Genomic DNA, 24,533 nt, shown 5'->3' with positions numbered 1-24,533 from the left:
ATTCAATGAGACAGCAATAGCCCAGTATGAGTAAAGTATGCTCTATCAAGAAGATTTAACAGTCATGAATCTTCAAGGACTTCATTATCAGCTGAAAAACTAAAGACTCTAAAACAAACCAAATGTTGATCAAAAATGGCACTGAATAAATTATGGCACACTTAAGTTAAATACTATGTAGATATTTAAAAAAATGATATAAACTGATACGCAATCTTTGGAAAAAGTTCCAAGACACATTACTGAAACAAAGCAATTTTCAGAACTTGTGCATGCAGCATGATCCCTTCCATATGTCTTTTAAAATAATACACACAAGCTGATAAAAATTTATTTTTAGGAAGGAATATATGAGACTATTTTGAAGTGAGAGGTTGAGGTGCCCTTTCATTTTTTTCTTTTTTATACTGTTTGAATTTTCTAACCAAATGTTGAAAAAACATATAAGCTAAGAAACATGGGATTATTTTATCCTGTTTTTTTCATGTCTGGCTACTGGGTTTTGTGGTCTTCTTAGAATTTTAACCACTCTAATGTCCTGTAAAATTTACCCATGTTTTCTTCTAGTGCTTTTACAGTTTCACTTTTTCCACTTCAGTTTACAATCCATCTGGAATTTATCTGGATATAAGGTATGAGGTGGAACTACAGCTTCCCCCCACATGTACCAAATTCCTAGCAGTTGTCTTAAGGCGAATCATTGGAGAATTAATCAATTGTCCTCACTACTTGACTTTTATCAGAAACCAAATTCTGTCTATGTTTTGGTGGATTTCAGACTAATCTATCTATTACTACATAAAAACCAAACTATTTCATTACTATAGCTTTATAATGTATTCTATATCTAGGGGGGCTGATTTTCCCTTAATGGGTCTTTTCCAGAATAAGGATCATTTTTCCATATTACCTTTATTGTAATTTGTCCAAAGAAAAGAAAAAAAACTTATGAATGAGCCAGGTAGTCCCAAAGTAGCAAATAAATAAACAGCTATTCTTTCATGATTACAAAATGCTAAGACATTTACCCAATTTCTTTGCTTTTGCACTACTAGGATTAGAAAGCAATACTTTAGCTCTTAATTTACACAACTGATAATGCTCTGGTCAGTTTTCAGTGATGAGAGAGTGGGCAAGTCCAACTACACCTAGGGGAACAGCTGTGCATATGAAGTGGCCATTGTGAAGGCTTCATTGTCACCTCATCTTGTACCAGTCCTTCCCACATGTGATACTTCAATCACACTGGCCTTATTTTCATTTCTTTAATACACCAGAGTTGGTCTTGAGTTAGGACCTTGCATACAGACTATTTGCTCAGCATGGAATGCTTTCCTTGCAACCCCTTTGTGCCTGGGTCCTTCATTTTGTTCAAAACTTGGCTCAAGTAACTTTTCAATGAATAACTCATATAAAGCAGTTGTACTGCTCCCCAAGACAGCATCACATCTCTTTGTTTTACTTTTTATAACTTATTATATCTGAAACTATTTACTTTACTATTTATTGTCTGTCTCACACATTTAAGTTTAACTACATGAGAACAAGGAATGTGCTGATTTTGTTCACTGCTGTATTCCCAGTGCCTAGTACAGGTCAGACAGTCAACATGTATCAAATTAAGGAATGAACAGATGGACACCTAGGCCTTATGCAAGTGAGTAGGATGGGTAACAACACTACAATACAAAGCTGATAAGGACCCAAAAGTGTACACCTTAGTAATCACCTGCAAAATGTTCGAATATAATCCTGGTTGATTCTGATGAAGCCAGCACACTGTTGGAAGGATTTTGGACCCAGCCCTTTCACTTTCTTCAGCTGTTCTCGATTGATAAAGGGCCCATTTTTCTCTCGCCATTCAATAATATTTTTGGCTCGGTTGGCATTGAGTCCTGCAATATGCCTAAAAATATAAACAAAATGAGTAATATGGCAGATATAATGTCCTAAGAAAAATCAAAGAGAAGATCTCATCTGAAAAAGCAAAGATATAAAATATATGCATCATAAAAAAATCATAATTACACATTGTCATGTGTCTTTAAGTTAATTAAAAAGGTAGTTAAGTAAAAAAGACAAAGGGGAAAGAGTTGCCATGAGGCAAGAAGGACAACAGAATGCAAAATAATGACAAAACCAGTACCTGTCATAAAAGATGCTGGAAAACTGGTTACTACTAGTACAAGAAAAAGAACTGTTCCCCACAATATTTTTACACTAGTTACATTCTATTTCTGAATGAAGTAATAATTCTGCCTATTTCTGTTAGGCTTACAAGTGAGTTAGCAGCAGAAGTTACTATCATTACACGTGTGTTGTACTATCTTGTGTTTTTTATTAGCCTGTTCTGTTACTGTCAAGACATGAACTATAGAAAGGTACTTATCCATTTATATGGTTAGTATAAAACTGTAAGAACTATATCATTAGTTTGCTTGGTGCTAAGTAAAAGCTTATTATTTAAGAGAATCTTAATTCTATTATAGAATTCCATGTATGGAATTATGGAATGTTTGTAGCTATGTTAGAAAAGCACCTCCTGAAAATGTAAGGAACATTTTCTGCTATAATAGTTTCAAAGCAAAAAGGTCCTGATCTTTTCCCAAGGCCCTGAACTTCATGCTGAATCAGCAGACTTGTATAAGACTATGAACAAAAAAGCAGCTCTTCTATAACCACAGGAAAAAAAGATAAAAGTATATAACATGTGCTAGAGTACGATGGACATTGTGATATGTAACTTGTGGAATCAAGGTAAAAATGTGGTAAACCATACCTTGAACCCTCAGAATTTACCTTTTGGTTACTGCCAGCTTTGACAGATGCATGCAAGAGACTGAACTAGTAAAAATATCTACCTTCACATGGTGGAAAAAAGCACTTTTCAACGTTAACCTTATTTAAATTCTATTAGCAACACTAATGCACTCAATGGTTACCATAAGCTCTTCACTTTAGATTTTCAATATTAAAAATGATAATGCAAATTGTTGCAATTCTTTTCTTAAATGATGTCTTTTCTTCTGACTGTTTACCTAAAGCAATGTATGAACTCATAGATTTTCTATACTTGACAATGTGACTATACTTTATACATGTGTTCTACCTGAATTTGAACTGGATAGCCAGTTAAACTCAAGATTCTATGATCTTCAGCCACAGACTTCTTATCTCACCTTAACAAAACTTCTGAACAGATGTTAATATCCACTCCCACAAAACTGACACATTCTTCTACAACACTGTCCAGTGTTGCCTTGAGTAAAGTCTGAGATACATCATGCTAAAAAGACAAAGATCAAATATCAATCAAAAGTGACATGCAGTTTTTAGACTATTCCATTACTTTGCCTATATACTAGGAGATGGCTGAGACACAACATAGTAAATTTCTTCATTTGTCTTAATCACACTTAGCAGATGATACCTGAACTTAAAGAATCTGTGTTTTCTTACTCTCTAAATCACTTATACACTTGATTGGAATATACAGTACCAGTATTTTTCCCTTCCACAAAATTCTGCCAGAGCAGTGGTTCTCAAATTTTAGTCTGCAATCAAATCATCTGCAGGGCTTGTTGAAATAACAGGTTGCAGGCCCCACATTCAGAGTTTTTAATTCAGCAGGTTGGGGTGAGGCTTGAGAATGTGCACTCTAAGAAGCTCCCAGGTAATGCTATTGCTACCAGTTCCAGAGGCACACTAGATACATACTGGTCTTTTTTTTTTTTTGGACACATACTGGTCTCTATCCTTTAAACACTGCCTTGTAGTGTTAACTTCACTTGTGTATGTACTCTGTCCCTTAGTTCTTCTTAAGAGAAGTGTTAAATTATAATAGGCAGCAGTATATCAATATTCAATTTAGTTTGACAGTAAATGAAAGTCTCATGTTTCATGTTTCAAACTAAAGACACTACTGCTTATAAGAAGCATCATATTATGTACCACTATGAAAGAACACATACTGCCAATTAAACCGTAATATAATGATTCCTTATTGCTTTGAATTTTTAATTTTTTAAATATTGTTTAAAAATACTGTTTACCTAAAGCAATGTATGAACTCATAGATTTTCTATACTTGACAATGTGACTATACTTTATACATGTGTTCTACCTGAATTTGAACTGGATAGCCAGTTAAACTCAAGATTTTATGATCTTCAGTCACAGACTTCTTATCTCACCTTAACAAAACTTCTGAACAGATGTTAATATCCACTCCCACAAAGCTGACACATTCTTCTGAAGAGCTCTTTTAGAATTATTTAGAAAGTTTTAAAATCATATATATACATGGATAAATAGGAAAACACAAGCAATCAAAGTTGGTTAAGGTATTACTAAAATTTCCTCACATTCAACATTCAACTCGTCTTAATCGCTTTGTTACTCAGGCACAGATGTCCAAGTTTTCCATGCAGTATTGTCTTTCATGCTATCAAGGGCCTAGGTAATGCAGCATTTCTTAAAAGAACAATACTCTATAGTTTCTGGGAATTTTTTCCAAGCTTCATTGCTCATTCTATAAGGTTAAACTTAACAGAAAGCATCAACAGAGGAGATTTTGGACAGCAACAAAACTCCTATTCTTTCCTTTAAAGGTCCTTAAATGTTTTGCTGTTCAATGGTTTGCTAACTAGAACAATGAAAGGTTTGCAGGTCAGTCATGTCTCCAGGACTGACAATCAAATATATGCAGATGCTACACTCCGATTTGCCACAGGGCCAACAACAACTGTAGGACACCATTAATTACAAGACGCATTCTGATTTCAGAGATGATACAATGTGGGAAAAAAAGCCTCTTAGAGTTCACATAATGTAGTATGTGAAAGTAAATATTTTTGGGCTAATTGAAGCCACATTACCACAATGAATGCTTCGTAGTACACTTGATGTTATTCATCATTCTAAAATTAAAGAGCCTCTACTTGTTCCCAGATATGAAATTGTGGGTCAGCATCCTTCTCTTCTCCTCATGTCTCAAGGAAACAAGGATAGCCTTGATAAACTTAAGCTCTTAAGGAAAACAATATAGTAAATAGAGTCCCCAGTTATTGTGATTACACTATTATCATTTAATAACAGTAGAAGTTTTTGTTCTGGAAGACTAGTGTGGAGTACTTTTGTGTTCCAGAGAAAACCTTGTTGGTAACTACCCAGGCCATAGCTAAAAAGTATAGATGTAATTTTAAAAATCTAGTAAGTAAATATAATCATGAAATAGATCATAAAGAGAAATCTTAAGACCTTGCAGAGAATTACATTACTCTGAGCCATAGCTTTTAAGAAGCTGGATAGTCTTTTCACTGCTAAGTGGATAAGAAATGAAATTAAAAGACGACTTTAAAAAAAGAGTGTAGGAGATGGATGACAATGTAGAGGCAAGCACAATAATAGCAAGAAGGAAAACAAATCTGAGGAAAGAGACAAAACTATAAACAAATAGGAAAGAGTATTAGTTGGGAGCCATCAGAATAAAGGCAAACAACTCCACATAACTCAAAGCACAGCAGATGCTTAGGAAATCTAAATGAATAGCAGTTGCTATAACAGACAATTTTGGTTGCCTATCTAACTTCTAACCCCCTTTTCCACCTTCCAAACAGAAGCCTGATTTTGTTTCATAAATCTCCCAACTTCTGTCAGGCTGTATGCTTTGGGGAAGCTGGCTCCACCTCCAGCAGATGATAATGACTGCTTAAAACTAGTGGTTTTCAAACTGAGGGTTGTGATCTCAGTAGGTCATAAAGTTAATTTGGTGGCTTGCCATCAGTATAAAAAAATCCAGAAAGAATTATATAGACCATATTGAGCATGTCACACATATCCTTAACATGGAATGAACAGTGCAATAAATAATGCAGCCATCTGAGACTATCATGACAGGAATACATACATTGGCTAGGAACGTGTGTTTTGTTCACAGGTATCTCATTTGATCTGCTGATAAATGATGGTAACTTTGACCACTGATTGATAGAGAGGTTTAAGTTTACTTTTTATAGAGTTATGAAGCAATGTATCAAAAAAAAGTATGAGAAGTTTATCATCTACTGGCAAAATGATGATTCTTTCAACCAAGTTTAGTCACAAGCTTTGTGTATTTTTCAGAAAGGATGGTAGTGAATATAGCATTTTTCAAATTATCAGCAGTTGTAATATTTTAACGAGTTAGTACAAGTTGTCCTTAGAGTGAATCATTTAAACTGTGAAGAAAAAAAAGAATGAAGCAAAGCACAACAAACAGACCGTAAGTATTAATAGTAAGATACCTGAGAGAAAATGTTGACTCCAATTAACGATCTTTGACTTGAGTCACATTTTAAATTGAAAAACATAATTATAAGACTTTAAAATAAACTTGATTTAAAAAAAGATTTTACAAATACATAAAACTCAATAAAAATGACAAACACTCCCCTCCCCACTCCTACCAGTGTATTGTTGTTAACATGTTCTTGTAGACAACAGTTTAAAACCTTCAAAATTAAAAAGCAAACAGAAACACTTGGAACATCTCTATCAGAATGACTAAAATTAAAAAGATGGAAATACCAAGTACTAGTAAGGATGTGAAGTAACTGGACTGCTCAAAACATAATCATGATAAATGCAACTTAGGTCAGATATGCAAGGCAAGGCAGTTTTATGGAGGATTTATTTTGCATGGTTTAATTTCACATAAAACTGAATCAGACATATCACAATGTAAAAATGTACGATTATTCAATAAAAATTAAACTAGATAAACTGCAAAGGAATATAAATCAGGCAAAATCCTAGAAACACAGAAGTTGCCAAACTGACTCAAGAAGAAAGAAGAAAATCTGAAAAGACCTGTGTATAACAAGAGAGTCAATTAGTAAACAAAATTCTCCCAAACAAACAAAGGTCTAGGTCCAGACAGATCACTGATTGATTATACCAAACATTTAAAAAATTAACAAGAATCCTCCTCAAACTATTCCAGAAAATAGAGGAGGGAATACTTCCCAACTCATTCCATGAGACCAGCATTACCCTGATATCAAAGCCAAACAAAGATAATACCAGAAAAGAACACCACAGACCCATATTCTTTATGAATATAGGTGTAAAACTCCTCAAAAAAAAATACTAGTAAACCAAATCCAACAGCATATTAAAAGGATTAAATATGACATACATATTATGCATTAAATATATGTGAAAGAAGAACCACATTTTTTTTCATTTGAAAAACAATTTCTCTTGGCATTTTTAAACTTTTAATTTTGAAATAATCTCAAATTTAGAAGAAACTCAATAAGAGTAGTACAAAGAATTTCCTTACAGCCTACCTTCACATAAATACTTCAATGTGTATTTCCAAATAACAAAGACATTGTCATACATAACACTGTAGGATAATTAAATTCAGGAAAGTTATCAAAGCAATATTATCTAATACACAGCCCATACTCAAATTTCATCAGTTGTCCCAATTGTACTTTACAGCATTTCCTTCTCAGTCCAGAATTTAATCTGGGATCAAATATTATATTTGGTTATCTTTTTATACTCTGAAGATACTTTACATTGGGCAGCTTTCAAGATGGCTTCCCAACTCCTGTTGTTCATGTACTGTGAATCCTAGAACTTAATGATGACTTTGCCTATAACAATTATTACTAAAGATCAACCTATGCTCACAATGATCTATTTGTGTGAAAAAGTGTTTTCAATCTTGACTCAATCAAATTTAAAAGAAGAGGTTTAACAGTTTACCATATCTGCTCATTGTCTTCATGTGTTCTGGACTGGAACAAATTAATTAACACCATATACCTATACATTAAATTAAATCTTCCCTAATTTTCATATTTGAGAGTTAAAAAACCCTTATATTTAAATATAAATACAATAAAATTTAACTTTATCCTAGGTAGGAAAGGTAAGCATTATTTTGAGATGTTTTTATTTTGAATTATTATATTCAATTGTATAGAGAGATATATACATATATTACACAAATACATGTGAGATGGGTGTTTTGGTCATGACACAAAATATTTCCTACTGTGTGTAATGATCAAAAGGTATGGAAAATAGTGGTCTGAGCCAATCATGGTGATCCCATCCCATTTATTCAATTATGACAAATGAAATGTAAGATAAATCTGCTGGGGGCTTCAGAAAAAGACTTCACTGCTCTTAAATATAGACCGTTATGAAGAGCTGGTCTTTTCTTCTTTTCATTTCAAGTATGGCTCCTGAACCCAGGGTAAGCACTGTATCATGTGATTGAGACTAACTTGAAGAGAAAGCTGACTCACTGAGGATGGCAGCTGGCACACATTCTGGTTCTTCATGATACACTTGAGATCCTGTGTTAACCAGTTCTGGACTCACCACCCACTTAAGCTTCTAGTAAAGAAATTTCCTTATTGTTTAACAAAGTACAATAAATTTCCTTACTGTTCAAGCCACCTGGAGTTAGGATCTCTGATATTTTTCTACCTGCAGCAGTCATCTTATCTAAGGGCTCAAAGTCTAGTGGGAAGACTGAGACAATAAGAACTACTAACAATAACCATACTACTAAGCACTCTTAAGATTTTTCTTATTTTTATAAGGTCAGGAATTGTTATAACATTTTGTAATAGTATCTAATTTAATCCTCACATCAACTGTACAAAATATGTATATGATTTCATGCATCTTCCTATATAAAAATGGATTCTAAGGAAAGAGCAAGACACATGAGCAAAGATATGTATGTGTTAATGTGTATATATAATCTAAAAATTCATCCAAAAGGGACTGATACCAATAAAGTATGGAACAGTCACAACAGTAACTATTATGAAGTCATTAAAAAGCATAAGGTAATCAGTTATTTTACCAAAAAGCCCTGTAAGAAAAGAGATCCAAGATACTAGAGTTGAAATTATTTTTTATTCCCTCCAGCAGCTAGTCTTATCGAAGAAAAATGTCTGCAAGGACTGCTGTCATTGATAATCCTGGTATTTGCCCACATTCTTCCCCAACTTTGTGCTTAGAAAGTACTAGAATTAACACTATCTTCTAAAAGTGTATATGTTTAGGGGAGGGAATATTGAACAAAGTTTCATCTTGTCCCCACAATAATGTCTTTGACATTAAAGCAGAAGCATGTTGCTTTATGATTTTCTCATTCTAAAACATTTTCTAAGCAACTGTTATGTTCCAAACACTGTGCTAGTTGTGCTAGGTGTTGAAAGTACAGGAAAAAGTATGTGAATCCCATGTCTCTGAGAAGCTCAATCTGTATTTGCTGAAAGCCGAGACGTGACACATCATGTCACTGACAGGCATTAGTAAAAGGGGCAAGGGGACCCCAACACTGACTGTGCTAATTGTCAAGGACTAAATTCCAGGAAAAATGAATTGCCATTTTTTAAAAGTTACCTAACTCTGAATAAATAGTATAAATACTCTGTTTTGAATTTAAGGAAAAATTGTTTGGGCCATTATATTTTTTACCTAAAATTTATGAGATTTTTTAAAAGGAATATAAGCAGTCATTTATGCTAGTCAGCTTTCTTGAGGTCAGAATCCACATTTTTATTATTACTCTACCACAAACTTCTGAGGAATTGCTGATCCAAATTGCTTTTTTTCTGTCCTGAAGCACTAAAATTATCTCGATTATTTTTAAAAAGTCCTTCCAGATGAAACATTGTGGACTATAGCTTCTATAGCAACGAAATTTCACTTTGCTTATACCATATTAAATTTTAAGTTTATTTCCCAGTGGTTTTCTGATGCAATATTTTTGAGTATTTTTCTTTAGCAATGCTCATTCATGTCCCTTCCTGTCTCTTATTAGTGCCAAAGTACAAAAAGCAGTTAGAAATTAAAGATGCACAGAAGTTTTATGGGAGGGTCTAGCCAATTTCAAATAAAGCAAGGGTATTTCCTTGTCTCGCATCTACTTTTCTTTGATTGAAATGTGACAGTTTAAAGAAGTCATCTGGGGAGTGTGTGTTGAATGACCCATGAAAGACAGAAGATGATAGAATGGAAAACATTTGAGAAAACAGAATATGTGTGCTTAAGAGTAGCTCCTCCTCCAGTTCTTCAAATCCACTATATAAGAGGTCTTTATATACTCCCTTCAAAGACTAAGACAACATTCAGCACCATAGAAACAGTATTGACCCGTTTAAAAACCTATGTATTCCAGCTCTACTGGATCATACATTTTTACATGTGTCAGGACAAATACTTTCTTAAAATATATTTCTTCATTAGCACATTCTTTTTAAAAACAAGTACTTTTAACATTAGCAGAACATTTTTATTTTTTAAATGAATAAACTACACAGTGAACAACTCATTGTGCCTATAGAGTTCTGGGATTAAGATGGCAAAGGGCATTAGTCTTTCAGCACTAGAGGGATTTTTCCAGATCTGGAAACAGATTAAAGTATGGCCAGTGAACATAAGAGGAGAAAATGTAACAACAGAAGGAGATTCTCTTTGTAAATCCTCCTCCTGTAATGAAGCACATAGAAAGTATGCCAAAGACTCCTTTATTACCACCTCAGTATTAAGGCACCCAGTTTGTATTAACTTTTACTATTTAACATAAATCAACTTATTCAAGCCAATTTGACAGAAAAGATCCCTGGGACAATGACTATCTTTTTTGTTCTGCACAAGACAAATGGAAACTAATTTTTAAAACCCAACCTTCCACTATGACTCCAGGGCTAGAATAGCCCCATTCCTAAGACATGGCTCTTCTGAGGGTCTCACAGGAGTACCCACAGTTGTTCAGTGATGTCTCCCCACTCTGGATGGCCAGTACTCCTTGTTTCCAGGGCAGTGTATGACCTCTGGAATCACCATTCAGCTCACAAAGTTCCAGCAACTTTTCTGTGCTAGGCCTTATGGAGTCTTGGCCTACATATGTGACCTTAAACCTAGTCAAAGACATTTCTAAAAAAAACAAACAAACAAGACTTCTACTTTTAGCTATGATGGAATAATAGGTACTAGAGTATTTTCCCTACCATAAACTAAAAAACTAGGCAAACGTATTTGGAAGTTAGTTTTAGATGTTAGACAACAGGCAGTATAGGATTATGATTCCATAGAGAGGGGAACTACATAAGATGAGCCCCACAGTTGCCCACAACCTCTGAGGACACTTTGCAGACTGCGGTACGAGGAGGTGGTACAAGCAAAACACAACAGTCTTACTGAGCTGGTAAAGCAGAAACTGGAGTGCAGGACTGCTAAAGTGACTGGAATTTAGGAGTAGGAAAACAGAGAGAATGGAGCTTTGAACAGCAAAACTCCAGAAACTTGAATGAGACCATGCAAGCATTTAGCTAAAGTATTTAGCTAAATACACTCAAGGAGCCAGGACAAGACTCTGTAACACCAGGCAGAAATAGTTGCCTGTGAGTTTCAGGCTGTACATAGATTCCTGATATTGCACAGAGCTGGGAGACAAGGATACCCTACGAGCCACAGTGGGGAGATTTTGCTGAACACCCAGGTATTCCACTGATTCCCCAGAGGCCAGACCTTGTAAGTGGAAAGCTTTCTAGTCCTAGAATGAGGGCTACTCTACACCCAACCTAACAAAGTTTATAAGTAAACTTTGTCCAGATGGGTTAACATGTGTATTCTACTAAACATTTAAGGAAGAAGTTATATCAATTCCCTGCAGTCTCTTCCAGAAGACAGAAACAACTTTATACATAATTACTAAATTCTGGAAGTGACTAAGATGTTATTCAGTAGGTAAATAGGTAAATAAACTGTGGTACATCCAAGCAATGGAATATTATTTAGTGCTAAAAAGAAATGTACTATTCAAGCATGAAAAGATATGGAGGAACCTTAAGTGCATATTACTATGTGAAAGAAACCAATCTAAAAAGGCTGCATACTGTATGAGCCCAACTCATCACATTCTAGAAAAGATAAAATTATGATGACAATAAAAAAAATCAGTGGTTGCCAGAGGCTAGAGGGAAGCAAGGAAGGAATCAGCAGATTTTTAGGGAATCAGAGGAACAGAAGATATTTAGGATAGTAAAACTGCTCTGTATGACATTATAATGGTGGATGTGTCATTTTACATTTGTCAAACCCCACAGAATGTACAACACCAAGAGCAAACTGTGAGTTTATATAAACTATGGAGTTTGAGTGATAATGATGTTGCAATGTATATTCACTGATTTTAACAAGTGTATCACTTCTGTGGAGGATATTGATAGTGGGGGAGATTGTGCATATATGAGGTAAGAGGTATAAGGGCCCTCTGCCTTTCTACTCAATTTTGTTGTGAACCTAAAAATTGTTCTAAATATAAAGCTTAAAAAAAGTTTAAAGTTTATTTTAAAGAAAAAAACACTTACAAGATTCAATCTGTTCTCATAGTAAATTAACTGATTGCCAGAACAAAATTCAACATTCTTTAAAAGAAAACAAAGTTTGCAATCTCAACAACATAACATCCACAATGTCCACCATACAATAAAAAATAACTAAACATACAAAGCATCAGGCAAACATGACCCATAACAAAGTGTGGACAGAGAACCATCAGTCAATAGGAACCAACCTAGGATAACCCAGATACTGGAAACAGTAGACATGAACTTCAATACAGATTCAAGGCTTAAAAGAAAATATGGTCATAAATGAACAGATGGGAAATAGCAGCAGAGAAATAGGAATTATAATAAATTACCAAAAGTTTACTCCAAACCTGAGAATATAGAACCTGAAAAAAAAAATTTTGCAGGACAGGTTTAACAGCAGATTGGACATAAGCAGAAGAAAGAGTCTATGAACATGAATAGAGATCAACAAAAATTATCTTATCTGAAGAACAGATAAAAGAGGATAAAAAAAAGAACCATAATGACCTGTTGGTCAATATCAAAATATCTAAATATGTGTAACTGGAGAAGAGAGAATAGGGTAACTAAATATTTGAAGAAGTAACTACCAAAATTTCCTAAATTTTTTGAAAAACTGTAATGCATAGATCCAAGATCAATGAACTCAAAGAAGGATAAATACAAAGATACACCTATGAATATTATAGTCAATTGCTGGAAAACAAAGATAAAGAGACAATCATGAAAACTGGCAGAAAGAAAGTATGTATTACATATATATACTGTAATATGGATATGGAGGAACAACATGAGAAATGGTTAACTTATCAGAAAACAACAGAGGCCAGGAGACAAAGCAATGACAACTTTAAAGTGCTACATTAAAAAACAAAAACAAAACAAAAATAAAACCAAAAAAACCTGTTAACCCAAAATTCTGTATCTTTCAAAGATGAAGGAAAAAACAGAGGCACTTTTAGGTAAATGAAAACTCATTGCCAGCAGATTTGTATCACAAAAAATATTAAAGGGAATTCTTCAGGCTAAAGTAAACTGGACACCAAATGGTGAATATGTGAATAAAAATATACTTCTGTGTGTATTTTAATATTACTTAAAAGATATGACCATTTAAAGTGAAAATTATAGCACTGTACTTTGGGATTAATATATATGAAAATAATCACACAAAGAATGGATGGTAGTGAGGTGGTGTAATATTAACTCTAAGTAGCCTGTGAAAAGATAAAAGAATATAAATTGTAATACCTAGAGTAACCACTAAAAAAATGCAAGGAAGTAAAGGTGAAAGTCAATAGAAGAATTAAAATGGAAATCTAAAAATTATTTTATTTTCTGCCAAAATAAGGTAGAAAAGTAAGAACAGAAGATAGAAAAGCAGACAGGACATATAACAAAAACAAAGAGCAAAATTGTAGACCTTAGTTCAACCGTATTAACACACTAAATGCTAATGAAGTAGATGCTTTCGTGAAAAGGCAAAGATTGTCAATCAACATATAACATATGTTGTCCACAAGAGACACATAGTAAATATAAAGAAACAACCAGGTTGGAAGTGGAAAGATAGAAAAAGATGTAACATGAAACATTAAGACTACAAGGACTAGGGTGACTGTATTAATATCAGACAAGAAAAACTTTAATGCAAGGAATATTACGAGAGAACATGTGTATTGCCTAATTACAGAACCTCAAGACACTAGCAGCAATTTAACTGCTATGTGTTTACCTAAAGGAATACTTTATAATATGCCCATCCAAATCATGTACAAGAATGCTTATATAAGTTTTATTCATTAATAGTCAAAAATGAGGAAGAGCTCAGGTGTCCATCAACAGGAGAATGGATTTAAAAATGTGGCATGTACATATAATGGAACACTATTCTGCAACAAAAAAAGAACTACTAATACGTACAAAAACATGGGTGAATCTTACAGATGGTTGGCTGACTGGAAAAACTTGGGTGCAATGGAGTACACATTGTGTAGTTTCATTTATGTAAAATTCTATAACAGACAAAACTAATATGTGGTGAACAAATCAGAACAGTGTGCTCTATGTCTGACAAGGGGTAGGAGTAAACTTTCTGGGATGACAGAAATGTTCTACATTTTGATAGATGTAGGTGATGCATTTTTCAAAACTCACTGCACTCTATCACTTCGCCCTTTTCCATATGTAGATTTGAACCATTAAGCCAGATAATCATGTGAGGAGGGAATAGTGATGCCCTTAATTACAGGTCTCTCTCAGGATTCACAGCTTTAGAGCAGGTAGCTGGGGTACATGATACAGACCACTCCTGGTTTGTTTTTTGTTCTTTGAAATTTTTGGATAGATGTCCTCCCCAGATGTCTCACCTTCTGAACCTAAAAGGTAATTCCTTTCTATATACCGTAACTTTCAAAGTCAGAATCATTCTAGGCATAGGTTCAGAAGATCACATGGGAACTTAGTTAATGAAAAAGAGCATACATTTAGATGGCACAAACTTATCTTAGCTGCTTGTTTGGTTTTCATCCCATAATTAACATAAGATACTGATTCTGCCTTTAAAAGTCTCCCATGATGATTAAAATTTAAACAAAATGTATAACTTCTTCATGAATCATGAAGCTAAAAAATCAGTCTCTTCATATGTTATCCTAACAGCCCAGTGTTTTAAAATTTAATCTTGTCTGGCTTTCCTTCTGTCTTCTAAGTAGGTGCTCTTATGTCCCCTAGTGGATAAAGGCCAATACATGGTGTTGGAAAGACAGGGGCAATAGTGGCTAAGGTCCACAAATCCTTAATGTTTGCCTTGCCCACATACTTTTCCAAACCAATGCCTCACACCACTGATTTACCATAAATAAAGGAAACCATTAACACATCTGAACTGGATCACACCTATCCACCCCATGCATGGTCATATATAGGGCCTGGGCTAAAACATAATCCTGGCTTATGACATATGCACCAATAAATGCATACCAATTAGGTAGACATTTTGACCTGACACAATACAAAGGAGGTGACATTTCCACTGTAAATCTCTATTTTTAGAGATTTATAGCTTAGTTATAAAAGTGGACTTTAGAAAAATTTAGGGTGCAAAGATTCAGCCACAAAAGAGAAATTTCCCTTCTAGTAAATTAAAAGTAAAACAATATGTAGAAAATCTCATCTGAAATGTGTGTGTGTGTGTGTGTACGTGCGTGTGTATGTGCTAAGAGAGAGACAGTGAGAGAGAGCACGAGAGCAAGAGAGAGACAAAGAGAGAGATTCTTAAGCACAGAAATTTTGACAGCCTTGGGCTTAAAATGTTTGGGGGAGAGGCAAAGGTTACAGAATAAAGGAGGTACTAATGCAAATTAAAAAAGTTTTTTCCTTCCCCAAATTGTAGGAACTAGGCTACTTGTTAATATTTCTAGTAGTAAGATCTAAAGATACTTCTTCCCCAAACTCATATACATATGTGATATACATATGCATATGTGACCACACATGCAGCCAGATATGAATTGGCTTCCAGTCCATTAATATTATGGACAATACATTTTTTCCAATTATGGACATCAAATTTTTCTCTGACACTGCCAGCCTTAGCATCCACATTAATGTGTCTCCAAGGGGTTCGAGTGCTAATATGGAAAGGTAAGGTCCCCTTTTGTTTGACTGTCCGCTGTTACCACATGACTGTAGCCAAAGCTGTGCAGGATCTGAAATGATCACTCCAAACCTAGCCTTCTGCACCAGTGGGAGCAAAGAATAAGCTCCAAAACTTTCCCCCCCACCACTCTTATCCCTATTTCCCATTTTATTTTTATCCATAGTACTTATCATCTGCTGTACACAGGTTTGTTGTGTGTAAAGTAAATATTTATGCTTTGTTCATGTCTGTATCCTGGCACACAGTAGGTGCTCAATCCTACCACTGTTTTAATTAGCACTTCCTTGAGTACTGGTTTAGCTGAGGATCATTTGCTGGCCACTTTGACTTTTCTCTGTATTTGAACTTTCTAACACCAGGCTTCTTAGCCCATGCTACAGATTTAACAAATTACAACTTAATTGGATAAAAGAAGGAACAACCAGGGGCAAATTTCTAGCAACTATTCTTTTGCATTCTTTTGGCTGAAGGTGGGATTCTGGTTTAAGAAAAAGAGTTATCTTAAAATAAAAGGAGATAGTAGTGACATGAAATTGCTTGAGGGCATTAAAGTATTAAAATCTAAATTCATATTATAGAAAAACCTTTGTTAGCAGGCACCAATCAACAGCAAGCTCAGAGGGTAAAATTTCTAAATGAAATCCTAGATGCCCTAACATAACATGCTAAGACTGACCATGGCCACAGGCACTCTCACTCTGAGCCACCAAATCCTCTGGCAAACAGTTTCTGGTAGGTTTCTAGGTAAATAAAGAGTTCCTGCTAACTCAGACCTTAGTCATAGACTAATCTCTGATACTTCTAATTAGAAAAGCTTGTCCTTCTTTTTCCTGGGAACTCAATTAAACTTTTGTCACTCCGAATATGGGCCAAAGTAAAGCATCCTTTTGCACAATAAAAGGAGACCAAAGAAGGTGGGAGATTTGGACCCAGAATGCAAAGAAACCCTTGGGGAGAAAGTCCACGTTTGCCAGAACCTAGGTCAAGACTTGTGAGACATGCACGCAACTTCATTTTACCATAGACAATCTCATAATGACCACGATCAGAAACTAATTTAGGTATCTCTACCAGAAAGGTCAAAGACCATACCTTGATACAGATGTATACCTTGACACAACTAATGGCTTTGGGGGAAAAAATACTTTTTGATATGAAAATGTTTCATTTGACATAATCCTTACTTTTAGGCTAAATGCAGTATAATGACTCATTTTCTCAAAATATCTCTATGGGTGATGGCAGAACTGGGCAAAATCAAACCCATTTGATCCATAGAGTACTGGGCCATGGAGAAGGGTTAGGCCACAGAGCTAAAGAAAATACAAATCAGAGAATTCTAGAACTTAGAAGAGGGATACAGATGCTTCTAACTTCTCTTTACCAAGAAAGTCTAGGGCGCAAGAAGAAAGCACTGGACTTTATAGGATCAGCCATGTAAACAGTACCAAAGCACAAATAATACATCACATTCATTTCTCAAACCACCAAACGGAATAATCTGTAGAGCAAAATCTCAGTTTAGAACTGATAGTTTATGTTAAGTAAATTTGGGTTTTCAAGTGAATTAGTAACTTACTTCCATTTTAGCATGAAAGCATTTTCTGATATTGCAAAGAAATGGCAGGGGGGAAGGCAGTTTAGCTGCCTTCTTTTTGTGTTTTCCTTTTATACATTAATTAAAAAAAAACTTCTTTCCTTGTCTCTGAGGTGGGAGTGTCTTTGGTTCCTAAGAGTAGGTTTGCAATAACTATCTGTGGTTGTAAATAGAAAATTTCAGAGGTAAACAAAGTCCCTCATTCCAATGGAAGAGGTGGTAAGCCTTACTCTCTCTTTAAAAGTCATATTGACCCAGGTCACACTTAGGGAAACTGACACTATCATTAATACCTGTGGCAGAAAAACCCTGAGTGACCCCCAGTGATATCCACCTCTTGGTGTTCACTCCTTGTGTAGTCCCTTCACCTTGAGTGTGAGCAAGACCTAAGATTTGCTACAGAGCAGTGGACTATGGCAAAGGTGGTAGGATGTTACTGCTGTGACTAAGTAACAATGTAGAGGAAAGGTGATTCTCCTACTTTCTTCATGAAGTAAGCAGCCATACCATGTGGCAAGGAACTGTGGGTGGCCTCTAGGACCTCAGAGCAGGTCTCCAGTCAGCAGCTAGTGAAAAACTGAGGTCTTCAGTCATACAGCCAGGAAATGAATTCTGCCAACAATCTAAATGAGCTTGGAAGTGCCCTGAACAGACACAAAAGCAAGCAAATAAAAAATGAACTTTCTAATGCTGACAAGAATTCATTCATTCATGTGATAAATGTTATAAGTATTAACCAAGTGTCTGCATTGTGCCTAGCCTTGTTCTAATTGATGGGAGTACAGCAGCAAACAGACAAGGTGTAATTAAATAAATAAAAATTATAACTTTTAATAATGTTACAAAGGAAATAGAGTAACATGATAATCAAAGGAATAAGAAGTGGTAACTTGGGTGACTGGGAAGTGATTCTTTGAAAAAATACATTAAAACAAAGTATTACAAGGAGACACCCATGCAAAAAGCCAGAGAAAACATTCTAGGCTGAAAAAACAAGTGCAAAGGCCCTGAGGTGGGAATGAGCTAAAGTGTTCATGAAAGTGAAGTGGGGGGCAGTGTGGCCAGGACGTAATGGAAAGCAGTAAAGTGGTCAGAAATAAGGCTGGAATAGAAGAGGATCTTATACTTCCCATGGCAAGGAGTTTGAATTTTATTCTAACTACAATGGGGATAGAGAGAGAATCTGACATAATTATCAAAAATGCACAAAATGGATTGAAAAAAGACAAAAGTGGAAGCAGGGAGTCTGGTAAGAACCTTTTTCAGTATGCCAAGATGAGACGATGGTTGTCTAGAGTCAGGTGCTTGGGGTGGAAAGAGGTCAATGGAGTTAATACTGGGGGATGCTGAAGCAAAAGGAAGAATCAAGGAGTTTAATAAATGTAAATTTTTAAAGAGAATAGGTTTGTACCTTTACTAATTGGGTAGATGGTGATGCCATCAATAGAAATAGGGAAAGATGGGAGAGAAAGTTTGGCGGTTTTCACTAAATTTGGGGGAGACAGGGAGATTAGCAGAGGGAGGTCAAGAGTTCTTTTCTATACACATTAAGTTTGAGAAGTCTATTAGGCTTCCAAATTGAAAGGTCAGGTTGGTAGGTGGATATATGGATTTTGAGTTCAGGAGAAAGATCTGTGGTGAAGCATCCTAAGTATGAACTGTCTGTTGTGCAAATAAGAGGAACAAACTAAACTTCTAAAGCCTTGGGAGGGAAGCAGAGCATAGGGAGAGGATCTAGCAGCATCAAGGGACAGAAGGGACAGAAGCAATAATGTGCATATTATTAACAGCTACAAAAATGATTTAGAAAAAAGAATTCTTTCTTTTGCAGTTGCTATAGGAAAGTAATTCTGAAATGCATTTAAAAAAAGGGAGATGATACCTACTTGTTTTATAAGGAGTGCTGCTTCCAGAGTATCTTTTATGTATATATAGTAAGTTTCATTGGATGCAGTGCTTAATCTTTAGTGATGGGGCTCCATAATTAAATGTCTGTAACAGGGCTGAATTTTCAAGTGAGAATTCAAAATCTGGTTATCATTGCCATAGTTGTTATTGTGACAAAGAGGCAAAATAGAAAGTATTGCAGAGCTACTATACTCATCCTTCAAAGTTCTTCAAAATACCTGTGCAAGAAAATACACTTTATAGTAATAACACCAGAAAATATTTATATTGGGTGCTACCAGGTATCAAGAATTTTAAAATGCTAACTTAATTCAGCCTCACAACCCTTTTGTTGTTATTATCGTTACATTATTACATCCATTTTACCAAAGAGGAAACAGGCACGAAGAGGTTATGTAAGTTGCCCAAGGTCATACTGCAAGCATGTAGTAAAGCAAATGGTCTATCTCTTGAGCTCAAGTGGTTAAACACTATGGCTCTCTGTTTCTCATAAGTATAATTGATATAGCAATGCAAATTCCAGCTCTCTTGCTGGGGTTGCAAGAAAACCCATTGACTTTACATATTTTATTTTTTAAGGTAAAGTTTTGTAATAATCAGGAACACATTTTTTTTGTTTACAAGATAGTATTTTCTATTTATTCATAAGGCTTACCATGACTAAAAATTTTGACAAAATAGATACGCTTTTAAAATTCTGTATCTTGCTGTTCTTATTACAAACCTTATGTAAATGGTAACAGTTATCTATAAAATAACAACAAAAAGGATAGATTTTTTTTTAAGGAAATACGTGGAAACTTGCTTTGACAGTGCACCAGTCTTCTCTACTATGAAGCTTTAATTTAGTTTCTCCTGCTCCCTTTCCCTCTAATTTTTCTATCCTTCAGTCATGAAGAAGTATCAATTACAGCATTTTATTTGATCCACTGAAAATAATTATGATTTGCCACTAACCAGCTCAGCTATAAATGACAGATTCATTTCTTTCTCAAAGGGAACTTGACTGTTACGAGACATTTCTATTCCTGGTTGGTTTCTTTGCAGTGGCAGAAGTGTAAGTATGGGGGTTAGGAGTTTTAAGTATGAAGGTTATTATAAGTATGCACATGTTAGAGTCAGAAGAAAAAGGAGTATGTCCTTTCCACTGCTGGTTTTCCCTCTTTCTCCTTCTGGGTAACTGTATTAGTCCTCATGAGGTTTTAATTTTGATTTTCAACAACTGCATTTTTAAAAATGGAAAAAGCGAAGACTTTGATTGCCACCTCCCTTTTGTTGACAAAAAATACAGGAGAAAAGAATGATGTCCAAAGGTCATCTATTGGAATCTCAAAATTTTAGAAATGGAAAGGCTTATAAGAAGTCATATATTAATATACCCTTTAGTTCACAGGTGAGAAAATCTAAATACAGAGAGAACTGGACAGAGTAGAGTTAGGATAGTTTTTATGTGTTATTGTACCTTCTACCATGAAAAAAAAAATACAACTTGAGTTTCCTCAGTTTGATTTTTCTAAAGCATCATTTCAAAAGATAACAAAATTTCCTTTATTCACCAAACACCTGAGGACACAAAAGAAGGCAAAGTTGAAAATTACTAACTGAAGTACAGTATGATAAAGTACAATGGTTCCCAAATGTCAGTTCATGACAAAGTTTTCAGTGGTCAACAGCAAAATTAAAACAAGAAGAATGTGAAAGGTTTTCAACAAGGTTAAATGTATTCAATTTAAACTATCCTTTACTATATAATTAGAACATTGTGATTTGGTACTACGATTTTGATGCTAAAAAGTAGTTCTTTCTCTTTCCTTGTCTGTGACAAGGAAAAAATTGGGAAATATATCAGTTCTCCCTAACCACTGCTGTGTATCAAATTACCCCCAGATCTAACAGCTTAAAACAACGAACATTTATTATCTCACACAGCTTCTGAAGGTCAGGAATCCAGGAACCGCTTAGCAAGGTGGTTCTGGCTCTCATGAAGGTCTCCCCTGGGGTAGTAGTCAAGATCTCAGCTGGGGCAGAAATCATCTCAAGACCTGAGTGGGTTGAAGGATCCATTTCAAGATGGCTCGTTCACATTACTGTTGGCAGAAGGCCAAGTTCCTCATATGCTGAGCCTCAGTTCCTCTCCATACAGATCTCTCCTAAGGCTGCTTGTGACATGAAAGTTGGCTTACCCCACAGTGAGTAATCTAAGTGAATGAAAGCATCCAAGACAGAACCATAGTGTCTTTTATAACTTAATCTCAAAGTGACACAGCATTACTTCTGCCACATTCTACTGGTTACAAACAATGTGGGAAGGTACTACACCAGGGTGTTGATACCAACAGGCAGGGATTATCAAGGACCATGTTGGAGACTGGCTACCAAGACTACAAATTAAAAAAAATTATTTTACTAGTCCATGAAATCAGAAGTCTGGGAACTGTTGTAGTAAAAAGGACACAGAAGTTAAAAGTTAAAAGATCAACTGTTGTAGTTATGACTAAAAATAGTGGATTTTCTAGCCTTCAGTTTCTTTAGAAAATAAGAATGTTGGGTTTGCTACATTCTTAAACACCTTTTAGTGTTAATGCTCTCCTATTCTACACTAGCAATGATGATGATGATGATGATGACGAGAAACCTGGTAACTTGCCCAAAGTCACCAGGCTGGTAAATAGTGGAGCCAAAATTTGGACTGAGGCAGCTGGACTGCAGAGCCCATGCTATCCTAACCTTGGGAAATAAATACAAACGAATGAAAGGCAGTGAGAAAGCCTCTGCAATTAAAAATGTCAGCTTGCTGCCTTACTCTCATTAGTTGTAAGTGGGAAAGAACAATCTCATTCTATCCCTATGAAGCACTTTGTAAATACTAACGAACGGACTTATTATTACTGACTTAGGATGACATGATTAAGTGGCCCAATTCAAAAAACTTGTCCTCACATTAACTTGTAATACAGTAATGCTTTGTGTAACATGAAATTTCCAAAGTAAAATTACCGTGCTTACTACATTGTATGGTATTGCTTCCAAGTGACTTTGGTAAAGTGCATGTTCAGACAGGGAAACCTGCACAGGCTTGGAATGGAGGTGAGATGGTGGTAATTTTTTATCCTGGTATTTTTCTCTCCTTCCTCTTCTCTTTTCTTGAAGAGCTACTTTTAATTTCTCAGGGAAACTTTGTAACAGCTTAATTTTTAATAAATCATTTTCTGTTAATGTTTTTACAGAAAAAGTATCAAACACTATGCAAATGGACAAAGACCATACTATAAAGGCTTAAAGTTATTTATACTCCTCTTTAAGTTAAAAAAATATTAATAGACATGCTAACTGGCATTATCTTTAGGATAATTTCAGTTATTTTTTTTCTAGATTTTCTCTGAATGTACTTCTCAGTTCCCCAAACACTAATGCTCTTCTGCACCAGAATCAGAGGCCACTGGGGGAACTCCTCTGGTGTCATTTCCTCACAAGGAAAGCCTCTGACCATGTGACTGCTCAGGGCTCAGTGAAGGCGACCTTCTGTCGACAGCACAGAAAAAAAGAGTGATACAAATTTCTCAGAAGCCTCGCCAGATGATGAACATCAAGAACAGAGGGCGAAACAACGTTGTCAAATCTGCTCTCCATTTTAGGAGCTCAAGGCAAGACAAAAGTCATCTTGGGAATTGTAGACAGTGTTTCCATTGCTTTTAACTAATAATGAAGTAGAAAAAGCATTTAAAGTTTAAGGGATTCAAGAGTGACAACTGTCTTTCAGACAGTTGTAAAGGACTTGAAAAAAAAAAGTTTGTTGGAATAAATGGAATGTGCCTTGGCTTCTGGGGTCAAAATTTCAGGGACTCAACTGAAACAAGATTCTGGCTTAAGACTTAGATGGTTTTCATCACCCTATAAACATTAACTTTATTGATGCAGATCTTTCATTTGAAATATTTTACCCATATCCTCTACTGCAAGGAATTTTCTTTTTACCCATTCATCTCTAGTGACAAATTTGTGGCACTTACAAATTTAAAAGGCTGTCAAAATCTAATAATGAAACCTTGGGGGGAGTCATATGGGGGCACAGATCAGAAAGAACCAAAATTAATTTCAGAGGATTTACTGCATAGGTTAGGGGTCATAATGAGGTGAGTGTCAGTCTACAATGTAAAATCTACTGAAGCAATATCTTCCCAGAAGTAAAGAAAAGGTAGAAAAAGAATGAGTGGTTGTCAAGCCATGGAAATGTTAGGAACACATTTAGAAACCAATGCATGGACAGCACAGAAAACCACGTTTTCAGTGACTTAAATGCACAACAGGCCCATGCTTGTTTTAATAATGGCTATTACTAAAAGTCAGACATACTTTTCAACTACTGATAACTCACCTAGGATACTTTTCCATCTTAACAGGGAATGAATTTAAAGGCTTGAGTTCTACAACTTTTTTCCACCAAGTGTAATAAAAATGGTAAGATAGTTTAGAAGAAGGCCAGAGCTTTTTCCTTTGCCTAAGCATCATAGAGAAAAAGTTCAAAGGCTAGGAGCATATTTTCCTCAAGGCCTTAGTATTAGGTGTTTTGAGAATGGAAAGTATGAGGGGTAGCTGCAGGCTGTCACATCACGCACGGGACTAGCTGAGGAGGTAGTCCACGAGTCAGGCGGGACCTCTAGAGAGGCTCTGGCCTGGGGTATGCCAGAGACCATATTGGATAAGAACTAGGGCATTAATTCAAAGTCAGACTGTAAAATAGCTGTCTTCTGAGAGAGGTGGGAGTTAACAAGCCAAAGACGGACTCCTGGCAGCCTGGCTTCACACAAGGGGATGGCCTTCAGTACAGCATGCCATGAAAAAGTAGCCCAGTGCTTAAGATGACCAATCATGACAGAAATTGAGCAGTGAATCAGGTTGCTACTTCCTAACACCCTTAATATCAGAACTGCAAGTCCTAAGACCACAGTCCTCTTATGGTAGGAATGGA

At 35.4% G+C, this 24,533-nt stretch overlaps 1 protein-coding gene across 2 annotated transcripts in view; it reads right to left on the bottom strand.

Moving 5' to 3' along the window:
• Positions 1 to 24,533, bottom strand: part of SRBD1 (S1 RNA binding domain 1) — a 202,996-nt gene that overhangs the window by 25,844 nt on the left and 152,619 nt on the right. For both annotated transcript variants that reach the window (XM_073213612.1, XM_073213619.1), the window contains exons 17-18: positions 3,180 to 3,286; positions 1,730 to 1,906 (exon numbers count right to left, since the gene is read on the bottom strand). In XM_073213612.1, the coding sequence (XP_073069713.1) occupies positions 1,730 to 1,906; positions 3,180 to 3,286 (284 nt within the window). The remainder of the gene's footprint in view (positions 1 to 1,729; positions 1,907 to 3,179; positions 3,287 to 24,533) is intronic.

Source organism: Manis javanica, chromosome 1 (assembly GCF_040802235.1).
Source record: "Manis javanica isolate MJ-LG chromosome 1, MJ_LKY, whole genome shotgun sequence".
NCBI classification, from domain to species: domain Eukaryota; kingdom Metazoa; phylum Chordata; class Mammalia; order Pholidota; family Manidae; genus Manis; species Manis javanica.
Note: the sequence above shows the minus strand (reverse complement) of the source record. Positions and strands in the feature narration are given on the sequence as shown.